The sequence below is a fragment of the Zingiber officinale genome, chromosome 9A (assembly GCF_018446385.1).
Source record: "Zingiber officinale cultivar Zhangliang chromosome 9A, Zo_v1.1, whole genome shotgun sequence".
NCBI lineage: Eukaryota > Viridiplantae > Streptophyta > Magnoliopsida > Zingiberales > Zingiberaceae > Zingiber > Zingiber officinale.
In genome coordinates, this window is record NC_056002.1 from 119,730,847 (window position 1) to 119,757,305 (window position 26,459).

Sequence of the window (26,459 nt, forward strand, 5' to 3'; positions counted from 1 at the left end):
TATTATTTCCTTAAGAACAAATTTTCTTATGGGCACATAGTTTATTACATAGTCCTTTTCTAAAAATCGGTCATTGATGCTAACAATGACCTTCTGATTTTTAAGACTATAAACCTATTTTCATTTCTCTAGGATAACCCACAAACAAGTAAATTCCTGTCCAACTTATCATTGTCTCTCTTCTGCATATGTGTTGGACTACCCGAATCCGAATATGCTTCGAAATAGGCTTACACCTATTCAGCAATTCTATATGAGTAGAGAGTTCTATCTTTGGAAGGTACTATATTCATTTCCGTTTCCAGAGTATATCCTTAAAATGATTTTGGTAATATTCTAAATAACTCATCAATCTACTTATTTCCATAAGAGTCCTATACCTTCCTTTTTCTACACCATTCTGTTGGGGTGTACCAGGTGCAGTTAGTTGGGATTGAATCCCTACTTCTGATAAGTGACTCCTAAATTCTCCCAAGAGGTACTTGCCACTACGATCTTACCATAGTGACTTTTACTTTAACATTTCTCCGCATCAGCCTTGTACTCTTTGAACTAATCAAAGTACTTAGTCTTGCGGCACATTAAGTAAATTTATTTGTATCTTGAATAGTTGTCTATAAAATAGACGAAATATTCAATACTACCTCTTGTCTGGATAGTCATAGGATCACACAAATCAGAATGAACCAATTTCAACATACCTTTGACTCCATACCCCTTAGACTTAAAAGCTTCTTGGTTATTTTTCCTTCCAAGTAAGACTCGCAGGTTGGAAAGATTTCCACTACTAATGAACCCAAAAGTTCATCAGCTACCAATGAATCATACTCAAGTTAATATAACCTAGCCTTAGATGTCAAAGATATAATTGGTTCATTTCCGAAGGTTACTTTCTCTTAAAGTTAGAAGATGTGTTACTAATTTCCATTTGTTGCATCATGAGAGTTATTGGATTTATAAATTGCCAACCAACGTACTAGAACAGATAACTTCCCTCTTTTTCTTAATAACAATTTTGTTATTAAAAGAGATAGAATATCAAGTTCTTTGAATAGTTTAGAAACTAAAAACTAGTTCTTTCTAAACTTGGTGCGTAAAGACAATTACTCAAAAATCCATGTTTTATTCTTATCAAAAGATAAGCATCTCCCACTGCAACAGCTACCATTTTTACAGTAGTGTCCATGTGGACGGTGTTTTAATATTCATTTAGTTGCCGGGTTTCCTGGAACCCTGCAATGAATTGCGGACATAATTAATGACATATGTATCTACACTCCAGGTTCTGGTAGATAACACCACTAAACATGTTTCAACTAATGAATTAAATGTTGGGACCGAAAAGTAGCTAGAGGGGGGGGTGAATAGCTCGTTGCTCGCTAGGTGCTCGTTGTTGCTTGTTTCTTCAAAGATGTGCAGCGGAAATACAAGAAACAAACCACACAACGCTAACAAGGTTGGTTTACTTGGTATCCACCTCACAAGAGGTGACTAGTCCAAGGATCCACACCTACTCACGCACCCTCCACTAATAAAACCCTCCTTTTCGGTAACTACCGAAGGCGGAGAAGCCCTACAAGTTCACACTACAAGAGGAAGGGGAAAGGATACAAAATACAAGCACAAAGCTTACAATGAGTACAAGAAAACCCTAACCCTAGCTTTCTTCCTCTTGCAATAGATCCGCCTCTTGACTTGGAAGAACCTCCAAGAACTTCAAGAACTGGCGTGGAGAGCTCTGTGGAGTTGCTGGTGAAGATCTGAGCTCTGTCGTGGAAGCGATGCCGAAGGAAATGAACGCCTGCGGCTTAAATCGACGCTAACGGTCGAATCCTGATCGATTGGAATCCTCCCAATCGATCGGGGAGGCTTTGGATCGATCCACGAATCGATCCAGAGTGCCTCTGTGCTCTAGAAAAACGCCTGGATCGATCCACGGATCGATCCAGCGCTTATCGCGCGAAGCAGCAGCGTCCCAATCGATCCACTGATCGATTGGGACCTCTGGATCGATCCACCGATCGATCCAGAGCGGTTCTGTTCGCGGGGACTCACCGGATAGATCGGCCGATCGATCCAGATCTTCTGGATCAATCCAGATCTGCTGGATCGATCCACGGATCAATCCAAATCTGCTGGATCAATCGGCTGATCAATCCAGATCTTGGTTTTTGCCCAAAACCAAGTCCAAAGCCCCCTAAACCAACATCTAGTCAACCATGACTTGTTGGTACATAAGACCTAGCATCCGGTCACCCTTGACCAGCTAGGACTCTCTCACCAAGTGTCTGGTCAATCCCTTTGACCTACTTGGACTTTTCTCTTCTTGCCAAGTATCCGGTCACTCCCTAAGACCTACTTGGACTTTTCTTCCTCGTGCCAAGTATCCGGTCAATCCCTTTGACCTACTTGGACTCTCACTAGATGTCTGGTCAACCTTGACCCCTCTGGATTTCTCCTGCCTGGCTTCACTCACCAGGACTTTCCCAATTGCCTAGCTTCACTCACTAGGTCTTTCACCTGGCTTCACTCACCAGGATTTTCCTCCTGCCTAGCTTCACTCACTAGGTCTTTCACCTGGCTTCACTCACCAGGATTTTCCCTTCTGCCAAGCTTCACTCACTAGGACTTTCCTCCTGCCTAGCTTCACTCACCAGGACTTCCTTCTGCCTGGCTTCACTCACCAGGACTTCCTTCTGCCTGGCTTCACTCACCAGGACTTTCAGTCAAGTATCCAGTCAACCTTGACCTACTTGACTTTCCTTCACAATTTTAACTGGTCAACTTTGACCAAACGAAAATTGTATCAACAATCTCCCCAAATGAACAACTGCACCTGCATTGTCCATATCATCTAAACCCAATATATTGTCAAACATCGAAACCCAAACCAAGACTCAGGCTTGGTTAACCAGGTCAACCTTGACCTAAGGAATATTGCACCAACATTAAATACACCTATATTGTTCTTAATTCTAAGAAGATAGTCTACCTTAATGTCCAAGTCCTATTTCCAATCATTACAATTGAGACTACTAAGTCTTTTCTATAGCATGATTACTAGGGGATTGACAAACATTTTAAATCCTAAGAATCTCAAAAATATTTGGTCAAGATCAACTCCTTAAAATCCCCATGAATTTTGTATGCTACGATAGTGTGAACGTATACAAAATCGAAGAGGAGATTTTATTCATTAATTTTATTATCTCGTCAACTTTACTTTATGACGAATAAAATTAATAGTTGATCTGTCTTTGATCAAATATTTGGTCAAAACTTTTTGAATTTAAAAAAATATTGATTCCTCAAACAATATTATTTAAATTCTCCAACACCTCAAACACCGTGAATTTTGCATGCCACGTTAGTGTGGACGTATACAAATTCAACATTTGTAAAAGGAGGGTTTTAACCCATTAATTTTATTATCTTGTCAACCTAACTTTTTGACAAATAAAATTAATAGTTGGTATCATTTGGTCACACAAATAATAGCAGTGACTCCGATGGGGAGGATACTATTAGATGTGTCTAAGTGTATACCATTACTTGACACTAAGTCCATTAATAAGATTATGCCCCTTCCGTTGGGGAAGATCACACGCTCTTAATTAACTTCCTATAGTCATCCAAAAATGGAAGTCTGTTCTAGTGATCCACAAACAAGCTCATCCGTTATGGAGGAAGGCACTCAGAGCCAACGCGCAAGCTTGTTTGCATCACTTACAAACCAGTAATGGAGACCATGGGATTTACTTAAAAATCCCTCTCCCACTTAGTTATTTATAAATGAGGAATTTTAACTATGCTAGCCTACTAAATATGTAAACTAACATGCACACAATATAAAAGCAATAAATAGAAAATCTAATTTTCAACTATTATGGCTTTTATCTCTAGTTGTCCTCCGTGTGTTGTCATCCCAAGCTGCTGCCATATTTGGCCACAGCCACCGGGTCTAGCTGTCGCATCCATCTTGCTCCTAGTTCCGCTGCGCCTCTGGTCCTTAGAAGGTTCCACGCTTTGCAAGATTCGATCCGCGACATAAATAGAATTTTACATTTTGATCCTATATTCCTCGAAGGAATGTACATGTAAACTAGATCGAACATAAAATAAAATTTACATCCATCGATCCTATATTCCATAAAAGGAATGTACATGTAACTAGATCAAAAAATAAAATCCTAATAAAACTAAATACAGCTCCTGCTGTATTTTATAATACAATCATGCACACACAATAAAATGCCCTTAACATGTCCAAGGGTCCAATCACACACATAATAACTATAAGCCATAATAGTTGGATCCTACATCCACAAAGTTAGCACATCCTACTATTAACCTGCCTAAATTATGTATGACATGTGCATAATTAAACTAATACCAAATACACAGAGGCAAAACTCTAGCTCTGATACCAATTGTTGGTTGCTACTCGGAAAACCTAATGGTTCCACTGTACAAAAATTTTGTACAAAGGTCTGAACCTTTTCCTAGCTACCATGTGTTCTTTTAAATTAAACTTGGATCGCCTGCGGAACTTAACACGTTTGATCCAAAGTTTAATCTATTTGTTCTTTTAGGTTTTGACTTGGATCTCCTGCGGAACTTAACACGTTCGATCCAAATCACCTAAGTTATTAATTCTATTAAATATTAATTTCCATAATTGGTTCCCAGTATTGACGTGGCGAGGCACATGACCTTCTTGGATATGGGAGCAACCACCACCGACTAGACAAAACCTTTTAAGGAAAGCTAATATTTAATTTCCTAAAATAACTTTAGGTTAACCGAAAGGAACAATCAAATCACAAGGAAAAGAAAAAAAAATAAAGAACACAACATCGAAAACAAATTCGAAATACTAGAATCGCATGCCTCTTGTATTTGGTATTATTTCCAAAAATAACTAGTATGATGCGGAAAGGAAAAATACTAATTATACCTTTTAGAAAGACCTCTTGATCTTCTACCGTATTCCTCTTCTAATCTCGGACGTTGTGTGGGCAACGATCTTCCGAGATGAGAACCACCAAGCACCTTCTTCTTCCTTACAAGTTTCAGCCATCAAAACTTCTCCTAGGATGAAGAGGTTCGGCCACCACCACCATGCTCCAAGGGATGCTAGAAAAGAGGCTTCTTTTCTCTCCTTCTTCTCCTTCTTAGTTCCGGCCACCAAAGCTATCTCCACCATGAGAAGGTTTCGGCCACACAAAGGAGAGGAGAGGAAAGAAAGGGCCGGCCACACCCAAGGAAGAAAAGAGGGAGAAAAATAATAGAGTTCTTCTTTATGAAGCCTCCTCTACCCCCTCTTTTATAATCCTTGGTCTTTGGCAAATAAGGAAAATTTAATAAAAACTTTCTTAATTCTTTTTCCATTGAAAAGGAAAATTTATTTAATTAAACATAATTTTCTTTTCATCATGATAATGGCCGGCCACCTTTAATCCCTTAATTAAGGAAATTTTAATTCACACAAGAATTAAAATTTCCTAATTTGCTTCCGGAAATTTATAAAAATTTCTCAAATAATTTTTCCCTTCATGGTGGTTAAAAAAGAAATTTTATAAATTAAAATCTTTATTTTAAACATGTGGATAAAAAGAAAGTTATCTCTAAAAATTAAAATCTCTTTCAATATACAAATAAGGAAAGATATCAAATCTTTTCTTAATCTTTTGTAGAAACTTATAAAAGAGAATATTTAATTTTTAAACTCTCTTTTAAATAATGAACATGTTTAAAAAGGAAAGTTTTCTTAAAATTTAAAATTCACCTTTTAATCAACAAATAAGGAAAGATTTTAAATTTTTAAACTCTCTTTTAAACATGTGGATGATTTACAAATAAGAAAAGTTTTTAATAAAAATTAAAACCATCCTTTTAATCTACAAATAAGAGATTAATCTCTTCTCTTAATCTTTTGTAGAAAGCTATAAAAGGAAATTTTAATTTTTAAACTCTCTTTTAAATCATGATATCCACATAAGAAATAATTTTAATAAAAAACCCTTTTAATATTCTAGTGGCCGGCCACCTAAGCTTGGGACCCAAGCTTTGGCCGGCCACCTACATGGCTCATCCACTTGGTCTTGGCCGACCCTAGCTTGGGTTCCAAGCTAGCTTGGCCGGCCCCATTAGATGGTAAGAAGGTGGGTATGCGGTGGGTATAAATCTCTATATACTAGAGGCTACGATAGGGACCGAGAGGAGGAATTGGTTTTGGTCTCCCGATAAAATTAAGCATCCCGTGCTCGCCCCGAACACACAACTTAATTTTATCAATAATAATTCATTCCACTAGAGAACTATTATTGAACTACCGCACCAATCCCAAATTACATTTTGGGCTCCTTCTTATTATGAGTGTGTTAGTCTCCCTGTGTTTAAGATAACAAATGTTCACTAATTAAGTAAGTTACTGACAACTCACTTAATTAATATCTAGCTCCAAGAGTAGTACCACTCAACTTCGTCGTCATGTCGGACTAAGTCCACCTGCAGGGTTTAACATGACAATCCTTATGAGCTCCTCTTGGGGACATTCTCAACCTAGATTACTAGGACACAGTTTCCTTCTATAATCAACAACACACACTATAAGTGATATCATTTCCCAACTTATCGGGCTTATTGATTCATCGAACTAAATCTCACCCATTGATAAATTAAAGAAATAAATATCAAATATATGTGCTTGTTATTATATTAGGATTAAGAGCACACACTTCCATAATAACTGAGGTCTTTGTTCCTTTATAAAGTCAGTATAAAAGAAACGATCTCTAATGGTCCTACTCGATACACTCTTAGTGTACTAGTGTAATTATATAGTTAAGATAAACTAACACCTAATTACACTACGACTTTTCAATGATTTGTTCCTTTCCATCATGGTCGTGAGCTACTGTTTATAATTTATAAGGTACTGATAACATGATCTTCTGTGTGTGACACCACACACCATGTTATCTACAATATAAATTAATTGAACAACTACATTTATCACAAATGTAGACATTTGACCAATGTGATTCTTATTTCTAGATAAATGTTTTATACCAAAAGCTAGGCTTTTAGTATATATTCTAACACCTTAAGTAGAATTCACCTATAACCGATCGAGAAATAGGACCATATGTTTGAGTCTTTTCGAGATTGTCTATGGACGGAACCCATTGAGGGTTCTGGACTTACCCCCTATTCCACGTGTAGGATGATTTAACCCTAAAATAGATGAGATGACAAAACATCTTCGGAACATTAATGGGCAGGTGAAACTGGCAATTTTGTATAGCAATACCAAGTACAAAACTCGGGTTGACAATCATCATCATCACATACTTTTTGAAATCAGAGATTTTATTGGGGCTATTTTAACTTATGATCGTTTCTCTGTTAGCGAGTATAATAAATTGAAGGATCGAAAGATTAGACTATGTGAGATACTATAAAAGTTCAATGACAATGTCTATAGGTTGCAGCTTCCTAGTCATCTGAAGACGTCTGATGTCTTCAATGTGAAGCACTTGATTCCTTATTCGATGGATGCTGATGAGGCTACTATGAACTTGAGGGCGAGTTCTTTTCAACCCGAAGAGATTGATGCAGGATCAATCCCACATAACTCTTTGACCTTCAAACGGTCATAACTTTTGACTTGAGACTCGGAATTAGGCTCTGCTTGTAACCACGCATACAAGATTTGAAAATCTATATTTGTTATCAGGGTATCTATAACTACCAATTTTCGGGCTCAAATTTTACCATTTAGGCCTCATCTAGCCTTAAAAGATCTTATTACTATTTTTAATAATTTTTATTTTTATGATATTTAGGGCATTTCTAATAATTATTGGTTATAATTACTCTAAATCAGTGTTCTATTTTATTAATTTTAATTTCAATTAAGAGACTTTTTTTATAGAAAGATCTCTTTTTTTTACAAGATTAAAATTATAGTCCATATATTAAGATTTCTTTCTTTTCTTTATCTATCTTATCTAGTTATATAAAGATTAATCCCTCGATAAATAATATTTTTTTAAAACAAAATTAATTTTTCATATAAGATGGAGATATACATTTCTTAAACAACTAAGATTCCATTTTATGTAAATAAATATATGTGATGTTTGAATTACTCATAAAATTGATCTAATTTTAATGGTGCGCCTCTGTCAACTCTGTGGATAAATCATGGGCGGCTACTAACCTTTGGAATAATAATTAGTACATAAGGGATGTATTTATCTCGGCTTGGCCGATATTCGAATTCCAAATTTTATTAAGGAAATATCTTATATGCTAGTCACTAGATCCAAAGAGATAATTCATTTATTCATTTTAAAATTAATATGAAGAAGATAAATTATGAATGATTATTAATTTTAGAATAATGACAAACACGTATAAAAAATCTAAAAAACTTCCATGAGTCACTCATAGTTCGGTCAATATGTACTTCTCGATTTATCCCGTGACAGCTGCGAAACTTACGCGAGCCGGCCACGTCTTGGTGAATGAAATACCTGACACCTGGGAAAAGAAAGAAAAAGCAAGAAAGGATGGAGGCTGGTGAGTTCGAACGGCTCTCGCCCTCCCGCTTTGTCTCCTTCGCCTTCCCCAACCCCCAACCCGGCGATCCCTACGCCGATCCCCTCCGAGTCGCCGTCCTCGACTCACCCCTTCCTGGACCTGCGCCGCAGCCTCGCACGGCCGCGATGCTCGTCCCCCCCGGCCGCGAGGACGACTGGGTCTTCTGCACTGCCGCCGGACAACTTCAGCTCCTCATCTCTTCTTCAGGAGATCCATCCATCTCCCGTCTCATACTGATCGGTGGTCAATCCTCGTCGACTCTCCCCAAGTGCTACTCCCGTAACGAGTGGGATCCCGATTCGGATCGTCACCACCGGTTCCAGCAACTCCTCACTCCTCTTCTCCTTGCCCTATCCCCAAAGTCCTCTTTTAGCGATGGCCTCCCTGATATTCCGTTTCTCTCCTTCGAAGACGATGTTATTCGTATAATTCCGGTGGAGACGTTGGTCGGTCCCTCCGTAGGAGAGATGCTGGTAGAGGACGTGGTGCTCGATCGGTCCCAGTCGCCCAAGCTGAGAAGGAGGTTGCGGTTCAAAAGGATGCCGAATCTGGTACAGTCCCAAGTGCATCTTCTTCCCGATTCCTCTTCTTCCAGATTTGGGTCATTTATGCCGGAGAAAGGATCGTTGGTACAGCCGTATCTCAGGCCTATGGTTGCTAGTCTCTCTCTGATTTCTCCGGCGGTCGATCTACAGGTCCAGTCTGGTTTGATGCCACGGGTTCTATGTGTCGGGGTGGGTGGCGGAGCTCTACTTATGTCTCTGAGATTAAAATTTGGTTTCGATGTCTTGGGAATCGAGGCCGATGAGCTAGTTCTTGATCTCGCGAAGCGGCATTTTGGGTTGACTGAAGACGATTTCCTTAAAGTTGGTCTTGGTGATGGGCTTGCATGTATCAAATATTTAAGCATGTTGCAGACTGGAAAGATTGAAGACGTGAAAAATGGTGAAATTAGTCTGGAACTGGTGAAATTGCTGAGAAGATATTCTTCTGGATTTGATGTCGTAATGGTGGATTTGGATTCAGAAGATGCCAGCAATTGTGTCTTTGCTCCTCCTTTGGAGTTTGTTGAGAAAGGTGTTCTTATGGCTTTGCGAACCATAATTAAGGAGCATGGAGTTGTGACAGTAAACGTTGTTCCGTCCTGCATGTCCTTTTACAAGCAAATGATTGATGATTTTGGTAGTTTTTTTTCTGAAGTGTATGAAATAGATGTTGGCAACGGAGAGAACTATGTCCTTGTTGCGACAGCCTCACCTGTTGATATTCTTGAAAGAAATTCAGAGGATCCTTTTTTCAAAGAGTTGAAGGAAGTAGTTGGACAAAAGTATGTAGATGCTTTAAGAAGAATATGTTGAGAAAGTTTCTACTTCTAAATTCTAAGGATTCTGAAATCTGCATCTTCAACTCTGAGCAACTTTTTCTGCTTTCTGGCCATGAAAAAGCACTTGTTTTTATTATGCAAGGAAGTGGAGTTCAGAAAGAGTTTACAGATGCTTCTTGAGGATGTTTCCAACTATCTCAAGAGCTTGGCTAACATGTGGTATCTCTTGACACCTTCTTTGTTCATAGCTTTACCTTATTTTACTATGTCTTTTCTTTCTGTCTAATTTTATGTTTAATTAATTTATAAAATGGTATATTATAGATTGGATAATATAACAGGCACTATACATATTTTCTAGAAATGCAAAAAAAGTCATAGTTTTCGTAATATCACAATACAAACATTTTTCATGGTTGTCAAAATAAGGTGATATTGTACACATAGCCCGGGTTGGACCAACATTGACAAAAGTTGATTTGATGTTTCCTAAGAAATCAATTATCTTATGAAGATTGAAGAGTGAAATTATATTTCAAAGCTCGATCGATCAATGAAGTCCGCTTAAGCTTATCCATTTTGATGAGTAATGCTGCACACTTCATACACATGATCAAATATAAATGTCTAAGTTAAATCACATTGCTAAACCATCAAAAAACACTTGCTTAAGCTTAACCACAAAGAGTCATATTGAACCAATGTCCCAACACTTCCCTTGATTTACATCATCAAAATTGAGGAGGAAGGACACCCATCACAATTCTGCAGACTCAATTTGTAGCCAAATCACATTTACTTAAATTGCGCATAGAGTATACATGACTAGAACCACAGTTAAGTGAAAGAGCTTGTGACCTAATCCATGTGACAGAGAAGGTCTTGTTTGGGTGACTTCAGATCATCATGAGAGAGGGATAAGTAGGCTCAGTACATTCCCTCTACCTATATGTAGATTTCTACTAATATTATTAGTTGTGCATGTACAATCCTCAGGTTGATATATTTACAATTATTTGGTCCTCTGCAGTTATAAAAGAACCAAACTGAACCATGGCCATCTATTGTCATTGAAGATTGCATTTCAGATTCATTTTAATTCATAATTGATCTCCTTAACTGTAATGAAAATAAAAATGTTCTCCCAAGCTTGATAAGACTTTTTTTTCCATGACCAAAGTGATGGAGTCAAACTTCTGGATCAATCTGAAAATTTGCATTTGTTTTATGCACCTCTGGACATTGTACACATCAACTAGCCTCCAAATTATCTGGAATTTTATTGCTGGGTGGTTCAATTTGTTAGGTGTTAAGTTCCTTTTGTCTTATGAAAAAGGATGATAGTTCTTGCACAACCATCAAGTTTATTTACTTGCCCCAGGAGTAGTGGAGAAAACAAACCTTGGAAAGATTTGTAGTTTGACATCCAAGTTTAGTATGAGATGTTTCTTTTTTGTCACATTAAATATATGACTGCAAGTTTCTAGCATATCCCCTTTGATATGATAGTGATTTGTGGTTGAATTGCTTGGTTGGTCTGAATATACATATTAATGTTTCAAAATACTGTCTTTGATCACTTAATTTGATAGCTTGCTATTGAGCCAATAGGAACTTATCAAGACTTCACTACAAAAAATACACCAATTAGTGACCAAAATTTCTGTCACTAACGTTTGGCGACCCATTAGCGACGGAAATTTTTGGTCGCAAAAAATTCCGTCGCGAATCCAGTTAGCGACAAAATTTTGAATTAAAATCCATCGCTAAATTTAACGACAAAAATTAAAATCCGTCACTAAAGTTAGTGACGAAAATTAATACGCCATCGCTAACTTAACAACAGTGTATTAATTTCCGTTGCTCACTTAATGATGATGTATTATTTTCCGTCGACGGAAATAAAATTCCGTTGTTAAATTTAGCGACGGAATTCAAAATGTTGTTGCTAATTAGCGACTGAACTCAATTTTCCATTGCTAATTTTAGCAAAAATTTTGGCATAAATCTCCTTAAAATTAATTCAAATCCTGTAATACATTAATCACAACATTCAATATTCAGCATTTATCACAAAAACAACATTTAACAAAACAAACCATCTAACATCTACAACATTCAACAAAAAGCAACATTCAAATACACTTTTCCATAAAAAAACCAACCAACAATCAACCCTTATCCCACTAGGTGGGGTTGGTTATATGGATTCTTTTACGCCATTGAGCTCTATCTCATATTATATCATTATCTATACTTAAATAAATTTTATCTTGTTTTATTATTACTAACCAAGTCTTTTTTGGTATTTCTCTTTTGTCATAGTTTTACATCGCCTAACTGGAGCATTTATTGGTCGTCTAAGTACATGCCCGTACTATCTTAAATGTGCCTCTTGGAGTTTTCCCTCAATAGATGCAACTCCGACTTTCTCCATAATGCTCTTATTTCTTATTTTATCCATCCTCGTATGTCCACACATCCATCTTAACATTTCATCTCTGCAACTCTCATCTTCTGCTCATGTGCTCGAGTCATAGCCCAACATTCAGCTCTATATAATATAACAAGTCTAACTGCGGTTTTGTAGAACTTTTCTTTAAGTTTTAGAGGTAACTTTACAGTCATATAAAACACCGGACGTTCTCCTCCATTTCAACCATCCCATCTGGCAGCAAGTATAATATGATAGGTTTAACAAAAACAAGCACACACATGATTCAAATTTAGTTAAAAAAAAAATAATATGATAGGTTTAACACTACATTTTCTATTTTAAAACAATCTCATATATAAATCTAATGTTAAGCTATATATTAGTTGGATAATATGGATTATAAAGGGGCAAAACTACTTATCGGAAAAATACATAAACTGATAAACACAAGTTTAACATGTTTTTAAAAAATATACTTTGATGAGAGTTTGAATATATGCTGATGGGGTAATAGAATCCAGGTTGTCAAGTATTGACCTTTCTACATGTTTCTTAAAAAATGTAATACAATTAAATATGCATATAATATCAAAATTAACAAAACCATTTTGCATTTTTTTATGAATAATAAACAAAAACACTAAGTTGAAGGTCAACACATATCAGAAAAATTATTGTTATTATAAGTTATTTATCAGTAGCATTCAGGTCTTGAGTCTGCACTTATTAATACTGCACTTATTAATGGAAAGCGAGAGAAGAATTCTTGTATTTGCCACTCTAATGCCGTCTTGACCCGATTTTCAATCAATTGCTCGTTGACCGTCGACTGCTCTAATACCGTGACTCGATCTCTCAATTCTTGATTTTCTTGTATTAACGCTTCCACTTGAGTAGATGAAGAAATAGAACGACCCATGAGCCTAGGAGTCATCACACGATCATATATGACTTTTGCTTGGAGGCTCGTAGAGGGAATTTTTTTTTCTTCCACTTACAACCTCATAATATATTCATTTATAGTATCATCTGATAGTGTATGTAATTCCTCTCTCTCTATAGTAGGCTGAGACACATGTACAAATCAATCATATAATCCTATGTAAAAAAATATTATTAATATCTAATATACAATTAATAAATATAGTCATTGTTAAATGTAAGTGGTAATAAAGTTTATATTCTTACGTCTATGATCGAACATCGACAAAAGTGTCATCCTTTTTATATATTGCGAAATATCTCCCAATAAGTGGGAGGCCTCTGTAAAGTATCAGTCTGCATAAACAAATTTTTTTATAAAATAAAATAAGTTCATTAATAATTTAAAAATTCTTATATAACTTTATTGTAAACTCACTAAGCCTATTGCATTCTCTACAATGGATCTTGATCCAGTCGTATCCTTTGTGGATCTGGTAGTTCGGCCCGTCAATATTTCTATTGTTTCAAGTAGTCAATGAATTTTGCTGCCATTTTTTTGCAGCTCAATTGTTCTTTCATGCAGCCCAAATCTCATCTTGTACATGAGATAACCTTGTTCCCTTTCTTCTCCACTTGTATAACAAGTTCTTGTATAAGATTTTGACAATAATTGTTTCATGTTGCCTTAAATTTTACCGTGTCCCCTTCCTCCCAAATATATTTTTTTTGTAACAATATAAAAAAATAGTGTAAAAAGATATTATATTATATAGTATCAATAATATTCAAATTACTTATAAAAAATTCTCGATAATAAAAATCTTTAAAATCTTAGTCTATATGCCTCCATGTAAAACTAGAAGCGCACTTATGCTCTTTAATTTTTGTTGGTTATGTAAGTAGATACACTATATGACCATTGGGAGTAAAACTACATGAAAAAAACTTTCTTTATTTTAAAATAATAAATAAAATATTAGATGAATTTTAATTACTAATAACATCAATACTTATCAATTCCTAACAATCCTCAACAAAATCTGGCCACTGTGTATTACTATAATATCTGATATAATTATATCTGTAAAATAATATTATACCACATGCACATTCCAAATAATAATCAAGTCAGAATAATAATGTCTTATATAGTAGAAGTAGTGAGATTTATCTGTAAAAATATGCATATCCTAAAATTTAATGTCATTGTAATCATTAACATTAAGAGTTTTTAAGTCTCTATTAGGGTCGAGAGCTTGTGCCTACTGTAAACTCTCTTCTACTCAATCTGTTGCCTCAAGTCAACTATGGTTCTCTCAATTATTGGTGCTTCAGTACTAGTCATTTTCCTTGGACCTACTGATTGATCTGTCAAAAACAGTGATCACCATGAAGCAGATTGGAAGCATTCTAGTGGAAATGTTCCTGGGACCTACTGATTCCACCTTAATAGAGAACGGAGATGCACTTGCTGGATCATTTTAATCGACTTGTTTAGGCTTGAACACAAGTGAATGTGACTATCTAGAGAGTTGGAATTCCTACTCTTTCACGTGATTTTTTTTTTAAATATCCCTAGGTAAGGTTGGTAATCCAATGGGAGATCCAAACAAATAAATTAGTTTTATTAAATGAACTCTTGGAAGTAGCGAATGTTAACTTTATACATAATGCCAAGAAAGAAAGAATCTTTACTATAATTCTATCTAATTAACAAGTATAAATTAGATTTGATCTTTGATACTTTGTGCTAATTCAAATTGGTAGTTCTTTTGATCTTTGTCTACTCATCTTAGTTAATTCACTGTCCATTTCAGTAGTAGCACAACACTGCAATGCTTTTGAGTTCGAATAAACTGATATGATGTTGGAAAACCAATTTTTATAACTTTTGATAGAGAGAGTAAGATTCAAACAACACAACCTTTGTATAAACTTGAAAAAGCTTGCATGAACACAACTAACAGTCAATGAAATTACATTCACAACGAAAACAGTAGCTCAGGTCATCTTTAAGAAGCAAAAATATAATTAACTACTTCTTTAAACTCCTAATCCAAGTAAATATGTCTAGCTCGTAGTCAGTCAAACTCGCGGCCAAGGTTGAGGCTGCGGCTGAGCTTGCGATCAGGGTTGAGGCCGCGACCGAGCTCACGGCCAGGGTTGCGGCCACGGCTGAGCTTGCGACCGTCCAGTGCCCGGCTAGTGCTATGCGCGCACACTACAAGCCGGCTAGGGCACGAGGCTAAGGTCGTGCTCGGCCTCGCGACCTCGTTGTAAGGCCGCGACCAAGGTGAGACTTCGCTGCGAGGCTGCCACCAAGCCGTCGCTAAGAGAGGAGAGGGAAGGGGAGAGGATTGAGCATACCAACGGGATGCATGCCGGTGCTGGAGATCGGAGAGGAGCGTGCTGGAGTTCGGGGAGGAGGCCAATTGGGGAGGATCTAATTGGAAAAGTTAGAAAGTCAATTAGCGACGGAAATTTAATTCCCTCGCTAATTAAATAAGTTAAATAAAAATAGAGATGGAATTGGTTCTGTCATTAAATTAACAATTTATTTCGGTCGCTAATTAGTGATATAATTTAATTTCCGTCGCTAATTCCGTCACTATTTGAGAGTATTCTTGTAGTGTAAGCTTATGCGCATCAGAAGTGTCAGGACAAAGATCCTACCTAGGAACATGGCCAGCCCCGGCCTAGAGGCCGGGCCGTCATGGGCGATTGCCCAGGGCCCCAAGTTTGGGGGGCCCACAATTGTTAATATATATATATATATATATATATATATATATATATATATATATATATAAATAAATTGATTTAAGAATTAAGTTTTATAAATCTTCATTGTTGCACTTGCTCTTCCGCGGCCGCACAAGCTCAAGGCTCAAGTTCTTGGAGGGCCCACAACTTTTAAATGATTATATATATATATATATATATATATATATATATATATATATATATATATATAAATTGTTTTAAGAATTAGATTTTGAAAATCTTACACGGTTGTCTGTTCTCTTTGCACCTGTTCTTCCGCCGCCGCACAAAGCTCAAGCTCTTCCAATTTCTGTCGACGATCTCCTCTTTTGTATTCTCTCTACTTCTCAGTTTTCTCTTGGATTTTTTGTTTGATCTCCTTTCTACCGCGAGATCACGACGACGTCACAGCAGGGCTGTGCCTTGGCCACTTCTCTACACGGCTGCACCAGCACCTCCGGCACACTCCACCTAAAGGTTTTGAGCTTACGGTGCGGAGGTTTGCTAGTTGCGGCGGTTGCGGGTTGTCATCTACTCATCTTTTTCAATTTTCATCCAGGTGCAATTATTCCAATTGATTTAAATTATAATTTTATTCAGTTTATTTAAATTAGAATTTTGCAATTATTGTAATTTTGTGCATTATAATATGTTGTCTAGAAAACATATTTTTCGATGTGAAAAAAGAAAAAAAAGAAAAAGAATAGATGATTTTAGAAAATCTTGAAATTAATAATATTATAGATGATTTTGCATCTAGAAAAGTTAGAATAAGTCATTATAAATAATTTTTACTTTATGAAAAAAAAATAAGGATCTATTTTGATTGTTTCACCCCGGGCCTCCTGATTGTTAGGACGGGGGTTGAACATGGCTGAACTGCCTTGCATGGTACATATTGGACGTGCAGTTTGCTGTTAGTACTTGTTGCTATCCTGAATGTCTTTTTTTTTTTGTAGCTAATTGACATTTATGAATCTTGAGATTTCTAACATTGATTTCCACCATCTTCCATCATTTTGTATGTCTTTATTCTTTTTTGTTAATTTTTATGTATTTTATATTTCTCTAGACCTTAGGCTGAATCTATTATTGCCTCTGAACGTCTAACTGGGCTACATCAATTTGCTCAATTGCATTCAAGAGTAAATCTGATAGGAATTCTATGAGGTTGGCATTCTTTAGGCCCATTTAAGAAGTAAAAAGGAGTAAAGTAAGAATTACAAAATCATATATGGTCTGATATTTATGTACATTTTTTGTGTCACTTATCTTCCGGACCTTGTGGCAACGAAGAGATGTGGCTCATTTTAGGATTCGATAAAATCTATCTGAACCTTTTTCATCTTCCATATTCCATAATTGCTCCATTTATTTTGTTGTATGTATTGGCGCTCCTACATCTTACTCAGTTTCTTATTTATTCTGAATGTTGCAGTTTGGCTGCTACAACGGCTCATTTGTAAATGATGTGTTCTAACTTGTTCTGAAATTACCACGATTATCATTTGTTGTTCAATAGAGAAATTTAGTAATCGTTCTCTCTCGATGGGTTGATGGAAGCTATTTTTAATTCTCTTTTGTTCAGTATTTTTGACAATATTTGTTGTTATATTGAACAGTTGATAAGGTCATTAGGTAAAGAATGCCATCAAGCTCAATCACTTTCTGAGTCAGGAGCCAAGAAGCCACCAGAATGCTACATCGATTCTAAACCGTCAACTGAGCAAAGTATGGTAAAATGACTTTCTAGCACATATCAAACAGTACTTGTTCCATTCTGATCCTTGTGGTCTGTGATCATAGTCTAATTTGTCTTTTGTAAAAGAAAAAACAGTTTCTCATATGCTTCAGTAAATTATAAACTGACATTGTGCCATACCTATTGTTTGATACCACAAACAAAGAAAGAAAACCATAATTATTTGCTATGTACAATGAAACTGCGGATGTTGAGACAATCTGTTGAACTTTTCCTCAGAAGTAAGCCCATCGCGAGCAGGAAACATTGCAAGCAGGAAACAAGATAAATGATTATTATTAGGGGTAGTTGCCGTTACATCCACAAACTTTTAGAAATTGTAGGTCCTAACTGACTTTGAGAGTGTTAGAGGCAATGATTCAAGTGATTCTCCTGCTAGCTGACTCAATACTCTGGCTTCCCTTTATCGCTTCTGCTCCTGTAGACTTTTTGTTTTTGGGCAATTTATATGCTGGACAGTGCAATCTTGGGCAAAGAGGCTTTGGCGCTCTTGTTGTCCTGTCAAATCCTCTTACACAAACAAATCCTGTAGAACAAATCCAGAAAGAAAACCCTATAAGTAAATTCCTCATTAAATGTTCTGATTCTTAGAACTTAGGAACATTTCTAATGATTATTATGCAATTTCTGAGTAACCATGTATTAAGATGCCAAACCATTGCTATTGTATTATAAAATACTTCCATTTCTGCAAATAGGAATCAAGACCTGTTGCCCTAACTTTGTTTTGATTGCATCTGCATATGCGCTATCTTTAGGGTAGTGCTAAGATTTCTTTGGAGATGTTAAAATGGGTGAGATGATCACATTATAGTCTTTTCCAAGAGCAATAGCAGGACTTCAAGTACTCTTTACTCTTTAGACTTGCAATTTTGGAATCCATCAGAAACTTGTTTATAAGTCTTCTACACGTGCTCCCACATAAAATAACTGCGACTTGAGTAGATTCTATATTTCTTAAAACAGTACAAACTTGAGGAGGCCACTGAATTCAAGTAATATCCCCAGTGATGGCTTGTTAGAATTCTAGATTTCCATCAACGAGATTGGTGATCATCCTCTACATCCTGCTACTGGAAGCCTGATTCTTTGGATGTTGAAAAAAAAAAGCAGTTAACACTAGGAGATGCTAAAGTAAATTACGAATTCAATTTCAAACATTGTCAGAGTTGAATTTCTGTTTCAATGTGTGATATTTCCCTGCAAGTTCATGTTCTCTATTCGTGAGTCCTATCAATATTTTCTGTCATCGTCTTCCTTATCAATCGGCATCCTTCTCCTGTGTGTTTATGAGATATTTCTCACAACTTGCACAATACTTTCAATGCTCCCCCGCCGAGAGTTTTCCCTTTGCAGGGTACATTCCAAACATATAGATGGGCAACCACTTATTCAGCAACTGTACTTTGCAGATGCAAGCAATTGTGATCCTCTACTTTCCAACTGTCCTTGCACTAAACAGATATCAGGTATGTTATCTATTTGCAAGTTCATTAGATCTGTAAAAGTTGTAGATCTCGACTTCCAACCCATTCAATCTTCTCCAAGCTTCTTTCACTACGTCGGATCTAGCTACCCTCGTTCACTTACAGATTGTGACCCTCTACTTCCCTAGGATACTTAAGCTAAACGGGGAGAAAACACATGATCTGTTTGCAAGTTTATTAGATCCACAGAAAAGTACAGCCAACTTACCTAGCCCAACATGCGTCTGACTTTTTGACTTCTCAAGCTTGTCTGGCTCGTTTAGCCAATTTAATCTACTTAGTCCATCCAACTCGCTCATCCAATCCATTTGGATGACCTACTTGATTCATCTAGCCTGCCAATTCATTCAACACATTCAGACTGAGTGGATTGTTGTTCTACATGTCTTCCCTGGATCCAGCATACTGCTCGACTAACTAGATTACTTATCCATTTTGCTAGTTTGATTCTTTAGATTTCCTGACACACTTTCTCTAACCAGTTGAGGTCGATGCTCATGAGTTTAGTGTGGGAAGGAGCTTGATGATGACGCTTAGGACTTCTAAGTCTAAGGCCCTCAAGGTTGGCTAGCGTTTGAGTTTCCAATGGATATTATTTTGCAATTGTTGGATATTGGGGCCTAAATGGACCAATATGATTTTGAGGAGGAAAAATCGGAAGCCATCAATTGTTGAAAGTCGTAATTGACTTCAAAATTGAAATCTACGTTTCGCGTAGATAGATTTAGACTATTAATTTGCTCAAAACCGATTAAGGGTGAATGAGAAATTAATGTTCAAAGTCGGCCCAAAATAACGTTGGTTATTCATTAAGGAAATGCAAGGGAGAATAGTCCCACATCGGAAATTTCCGATGTGCATTCTTTATTAATGATGTTGAGTTATTGGAGTTAACTCAGAAAAGTACCAGGTACTCTCTGCTCAGGGGCGAGCAGGTGCTCGCACCTGTGAGCCCGCCACCCGCCACGTGCGCACTGGGCGCTTTGTAGGCGCACTTTGCACTTTGCACTTTGCACTTTGCACTTTGCACTTTGCACTTTGCACTTTGCACTTTGCACTTCGCATCGTCGCGAGGAGCATTGAGGAGCTTAAATTTATGCTCCAGGTGACATTGCAGTGCCTACATGGCACTCGGGTGACGTGTCAGGCTAGTACCTGACATGACAGTGCCTATGTGGCATCCTCGTGGGCAAAGGGAGATGACTGGACAGTTGGTTGGGCGAACGGATGGCAGCCGTTGATCAACGTTGATCAAAGAAGTATGGTGGATCGCTTGTGATGCGATCTAGAGCGTTGGATCACAATGAGTCACGATCTGACGGCTTGGGATGAGACATGATCTGAAGCATCGGATCAATGGATCCAGATCCGATGGCTGATAGATCTGAGGGTCACAACTCTTAGATCTGATGGATGAGATTAAAGGGGCTATGTGAAGGGTTATAACTCTTCAGTCCGGACGGCCCAGATTAATCCACCCAAAGGTCACACCCCTCCCTAAAGCCTCTTCCTTCTGTATAAATAGAACCCTCCAGATTGGAATCAAATCACTCAACTTAATCTTCTCTTCCTCAAGTATTCACTCACTCATCTTGTGCATTCAAGAGTCCAAGAAGCCTACGAGAAGGTTCGCTGGTCTCGGAAGTCGGAGTGCTACGATTCCGAGACGATTGTCGTCGTTGTATCTTGGGAACGAATTGCAACAATCCGTTAAGCACCGTAGCGGAGCAATATCGTTTACGGAGATAGTGTCGAACACTAGCCTCGACGATCAGTTTGCATGCTCCGGAATTTACCGGTTCCAACAGTAATAAGTCATAGTGGATATATTTTGGTAAGGATGAAGAATTTTTGTTATTATTATTCTATATTTGGGCGAATTCAAAATGGTGGATCAAAGGGATCTCTAATCCTATTCGATTTTCGTCCTTTCTAAATCTTTCCAAGTAACCAATACCATGGATGATTTTTTTAGGCCCTTAAAAAATCATCCTTTATAATTTATCTTCACAATTTTCCATCTAAGTAAGCACGCACTTTATAAAGACTATCCTTTATATATAACTCCATGAACATGAATCTCCATTCATAGTTGCAGTATCTTATATTTAAAGAAAAAGTTAATAATTAATATAGGCATGCCAAAATTAGTCCCTTTGTTTTATTGGTCGATATAACTAATTGAAGTAGAAGATTGTTTAATTGGTATGATACGGACTCTATTGATCTTTGGAGCCACTAAGAAATTTTGATAGCCTATAACTATTTCGACAACCACTAGTGAAACATGAATTGAAATAAGACACTAACTAAAAAAAACGTATATACCTAAACACTTTTCCCATAGATTTTATTACAAATTAATAAATTTGAAACAATAAGATTGTGTAACAGAAGGAGGTGTTGTGATATTAAAAAAAACCTAGATTTGACCTTGTTTGGTTCATTAACAAATTTAGGTAAAAATTCAAAGAAAAGATATTTGTTTCTACTTTAATATAGGAAATCTATATACAGCTATAGAAATTGAATACAACCATGGGCTAACAAAACTTCAAGAATGAGGATTACTTTAAAAAAAGTAAAAGGCAAAATTCAAAAGGTGTCTTTTTCTTTATTTAATCATGGGGCATCCATATTTCATTTATTATCAATAGGATGAATATATTTTATTTTTTAAAATTATTTTTATTTTTAGCACATGATTCATAATTACTACAATATGGATACTTCAACTCTGACTAATATTGAATACTTCATCTCTGATCAATACTGGTCAGTATTATGTTATAGCAACAATTCGACTCAATTCAATACTAATAACATTGTGTTGTAGCACTTGCAGTTCATAAGTCTTGTAATATGGATATTTCATCTCTGATCAATATTGGTCATTATAAGTGAACATCATGTTATAGTAGTTACAAATAACAGTTTATTTCTGATTAATACTAATTAATATTATATTGTAGCAATTGCAATTTCGTAGCTATTACAATTGTGTAACAACTATGAGATCATAATTATTATAGTTGTGTAACAGTTCATATTACAAGTGAAAATCATGTTATAGTAGCTACAAGTCACAGCTACTATAATATAAACAGTTTATTCTGATTAATACTAGTTAATATTATATTGTAACAACTACAATTTCATAATTGTTACAATTGTATAACAGCTATGAGATCGTAACTGGTATAGTTGTGTAACAGTTCATTACAAGTGAACATCATGTTATAGTAGTTATAAATCACAGTTACTATAATATAAATAGTTTATTTCTAATAAATACTAGTTAATATTATATTGTAGCAACTATAATTTTGTAACTGTTATAATTATGTAAAAGTTACAAGATCGTAATTATTATAGTTGTGTAATAGTTATGATCTTGTAGCTACTACTATAATATTAAAAAAATTAGGGATAATTTTGAAAAATAAAATATGAAGCAGTGGGATAGAACTTGTTTGATAATAAATAAAGGAAACACTCCATGATTCTAATAAAAAAAACCCTCTTTTGATTTGTACTCAAATGTAAATTTATCTAAACATTGTAGCAAAAGGCGAATACGCTCATCTCCACCAACCCGTCCCAAAGCCAACACGGAGAAGGTAAATCACGGATACCTACTAATTTTTGGAATAGTGACTAACACATAAGGGAGGTATTTACCTCGATTTTACTGAGATTCGAACCCCAGACCTCATTGTGACAACACCTCATGCACCTATTCTAAAAATAACACCTAAAGTCTGTATTTCAAATAAATCTATATAATTTATAGAACTCAACTCTAAACTTGTTGCGTAATGATTTGGTCCCTTCATAAAATGTTCATAGATATATATATCTTAAAGTTAAAAGATTACTATTAAGCTAGTAGATTTTATTTTAGTAGAACTTTTCTGCTTTATGTTAAAAAATTCTCACTAGGAGTGTTCGGTATGGCATATCGAACTCTAAACCCATATATCATATACTGCATCAAAAAATTTAGTATAAAAAAATTCATATTGACACCATATTAAAATTTTGATATATTAAATTTTTGATATTGTATAAATTTATGTTGTTTATATTAAAATTTTAATATCGGTATAGTATATATAATATACTGATACTAAATATCATATCGATATCAAAAATATCATACTAAATTTTTTAAAATATTAATAATATCGATATAATTCAATATATTTTGATATAATATGTACAATATATCAAATTTTTAATATTTTTCCTACTCCTAAGTCTTAATTTTTGATGGTCTCCTTACTGATTTGACCATGATTGAAGTTTACAAGTTATAACGGGTCAATTCTCAATACTAATTAGAAAAATTAAAAGAATAAATTGAATAATATAAAAATAATGAAATAAGATTGCAACACATTTATTTCATAATTAACAAATTAAGGTATATGTTACCTTTATAATTATTTATGATTTCAAAGCTCTTTTATTTTTTTTTACTACTTATCATCTTCTATTTCCTACTAGTTGACATAAGAAGTTCATGTTATTACTAGAAATAAAATTAATTATTATAAAGTATCTAGTGATAAGTTAACTTATCCTCTTAGGTTCATAATAGAGTTTTTTATGTATAATTAATTTAAACATGTTGTGACAACTGCATGCTTAATTAATTAATTAATTAAAACATTAATTTAATTTTAAGTTATACTATATACTACTTTGGTGAATGAGAACTTCACGTAACTATAAAATTATATCAGATTTGGAGGTCATAAGTTTTAATTGCGAAAAATAGTATCTTACAAAAGAAGAGTCTTCTTTGATAAAAAAGATGATTACAATATATTTTTCCTCGAAATTTTATTTTCACGGGAACTTTATCTGCCCGACTACTTTTTACTGTATGACCTTTTAGTGGAAGATTTTTAATTCTACATCTTTACCTATTGACTTTATCATAAATTAGATGTCAATTTTGGTTCCAATGATCCTTTTAGTGGAAGATTTTTAATTCTACATCTTTACATATTGACTTTATCATAAATTAGATGTCAATTTTGGTTCCAATGATCTCGACGTAGATGTGATCCCCCATCATTCATTAAAATGATTTTTCCTCGCTAGAAAGGATGACTTAAAAGAAATAAAATAAAATAAGATAATTTCTCGAAAAATAGAAGACATTTACAATTATTCTAATACAGATGATACCTCGACAGAAGACGATGAAAACATCATACTCCATGCAAGATTAAAGGGCAAAAATGACCTCCTATGTTGCAATGCTAAACACAACATGAGATTTCTCATATACTCAGGGTTTAAAATTAAAAAAATTAAAAAAAAAAAATTCACCTCCCGTGTTTCAATCATTGATGCTGTTGAACCATTATGTGTACTGCCACTTAGCTTCCAAATTTTCCAATAACCGATAAAAATTTTTCATGAGACTGAATCGATTCCCTTTGGAATTAATTGGATACCCAAATAACTAGATTAACAAAAAAGGACAAAAATAAAGATGACGTCCCAAATTAATGGAATAGTCCAGAAACCACATACATCTTAAAAATACCTTAGTTCTAGCAGCTAATTTCTATAATACATATTATAACAAATAAATTCAACTTAGTCAACATACTATTTATATAACACTTTTATATAATTTTTTAATTAAATTAATCAAAATTGTTTTAACAAATTAAAATCCCTATAAAATTATAACAAACAGATTCAACCATTTATTAAAATGAATTTTACTACATGGCAACGACACTCCAATAATTCTCAAATATTTATGATGTATTACATAGCAAATTCCTTCCGGAGATGACAAATCTAAGATAGTTGTTGGGTGATGAGATATTTATTGACAAGCTGCAGGCACTTAACCAGCTAATCCAGCCCGTGGGGACGGGTGATGAGATATTTATGCTTCCGGATTCAATGGTCGATGAAAATTTTTCATAAATCCAAGTTGATCACCTTCAAGATTAACGAAGAGCTAGATACCTGAGTTTGTAAAAAATAAAATAAAATAAATAAAATGATTCTTACTCTCTGTCTGGAAAAGAAATAAAATAAAGTAAGATTTTATTTCTCTGACAGTAAAGATGAAGCTGTCATCTTGACGATCAAGATTTTATTTCTCAATAATGAATACAAGAGGGGTAATTCTTCCAAAACAGATGATATATCCAACATTAAAAATATAATATTTTATTTATTAGTGTGGAAAATATCCGACGATTGAATCGGTATTTTGATTATGTCAAAGGGTTCAAGTTAAAGGTATTTGTTATCTAACATGTGCGAATGAATTTGTAGGAAAGTCTTAACTGCGATTAGGCAGGAGGGAAACCCTAAGAGGTGGTAACCTTAGGTCCTGAGAGGGTAAGTCTAGGTGGTGGAAAATCCTAAGGAACGGTAACCTTAGGTCTTAGGGGGTGGTAACCCTACGTGGAGAAAAAACCCTAAGGGGCGGCACTATCCTAGGGGGTGGTAACCCTAGGTGGTGAAAATTCTAATGGGGGAGGGGGGGGTAACCTTAAGTCCTAGGGGGAGATAACCCTAGATGGCGAAAAACCCTAGGGGCTGGTAACCCTAGGTCATAGAAGGTGATAACCCTAGGCAGAAAGTCCAGTCGGTCTGGAGGACCAGACTGACATCAGGTATGCTCTCCTGAGTGGAGTAGGTGAGGACGCATTCTCCGGAAAAAGGAACAGTATGTGTCGGTTCGACCTAGGGTTTCCAGTCGAAAATTCAAAGTTAGAACCGGACAGTCCGTGACTATCAAAACTTTCATATTATTATGTTTATTATGTGTGCTAACTTTATTTTGCAGGATATGTGGTTGTGTTGTGAACTAACATATTTTGCAGGGACAAATGAGCAAGATTAGCCTCGGATGAACAGTACCTGAGGCGCCCTCATGGAGCTTGAGGCGCCTCGGGTGCAAAGGTGGGATGGCTGCGCAACGGGCCTGGAGGCGCCCTTAGAGACAGCTGAGGCGCCCTGGACGCTTGGTTGGAGGCACCCTCAATGGTTGATTGAGGTGTCTCCAGGTGGATAACGAGCAGGCAGTGAAGACTCATTGCAGCGCTCAAATCGGGAGTAGGTGAGGACGCGTTCCCCGGAAAAAGGAACAGTAGGCGTCGGTTCGAC

The 26,459-nt window shown here is 35.8% G+C and overlaps 2 protein-coding genes across 8 annotated transcripts in view; one reads left to right on the top strand and one right to left on the bottom strand.

Annotated features, from left to right (window-relative positions):
• Nucleotides 1-8,537: 8,537 nt before the first annotated feature.
• On the top strand, nt 8,538-17,937 carry LOC122020523 (eEF1A lysine and N-terminal methyltransferase-like). Its single transcript, XM_042578485.1, has 3 exons — nt 8,538-9,937; nt 10,077-10,153; nt 17,681-17,937. The coding sequence occupies exons 1-3, from the start codon at nt 8,580-8,582 to the stop codon at nt 17,698-17,700; spliced, it is 1,455 nt and encodes a 484-aa protein (XP_042434419.1). The 5' UTR covers nt 8,538-8,579; the 3' UTR covers nt 17,701-17,937.
• A 32-nt stretch (nt 17,938-17,969) lies between these two features.
• Nucleotides 17,970-26,459, bottom strand: part of LOC122020521 (protein ROS1A-like) — a 62,100-nt gene continuing 53,610 nt past the window's right edge. For 5 of the 7 annotated variants that reach the window (XM_042578477.1, XM_042578479.1, XM_042578481.1 and 2 more), the window contains one exon: nt 17,970-18,346. In XM_042578477.1, the coding sequence (XP_042434411.1) occupies nt 18,180-18,346 (167 nt within the window). In that variant the 3' untranslated portion in view covers nt 17,970-18,179. Of the gene's footprint in view, nt 18,347-24,938; nt 25,308-26,459 lie in introns of those variants that run through there. The other 2 variants (XM_042578480.1, XM_042578483.1) reach the window with 2 other exon arrangements.

Excerpts from the sequence above, each read along its gene's own strand:
- LOC122020523 (XM_042578485.1), top strand. The coding sequence starts at position 8,580 with ATGGAGGCTGGTGAGTTCGAACGGCTCTCGCCCTCCCGCTTTGTCTCC. Across the intron at positions 9,938-10,076 it reads AAGGAAGTAGTTGGACAAAA|GAAGTGGAGTTCAGAAAGAG; the intron begins GTATGTAGATGC and ends TTATTATGCAAG. Across the intron at positions 10,154-17,680 it reads AAGAGCTTGGCTAACATGTG|TTGATAAGGTCATTAGGTAA; the intron begins GTATCTCTTGAC and ends TATATTGAACAG.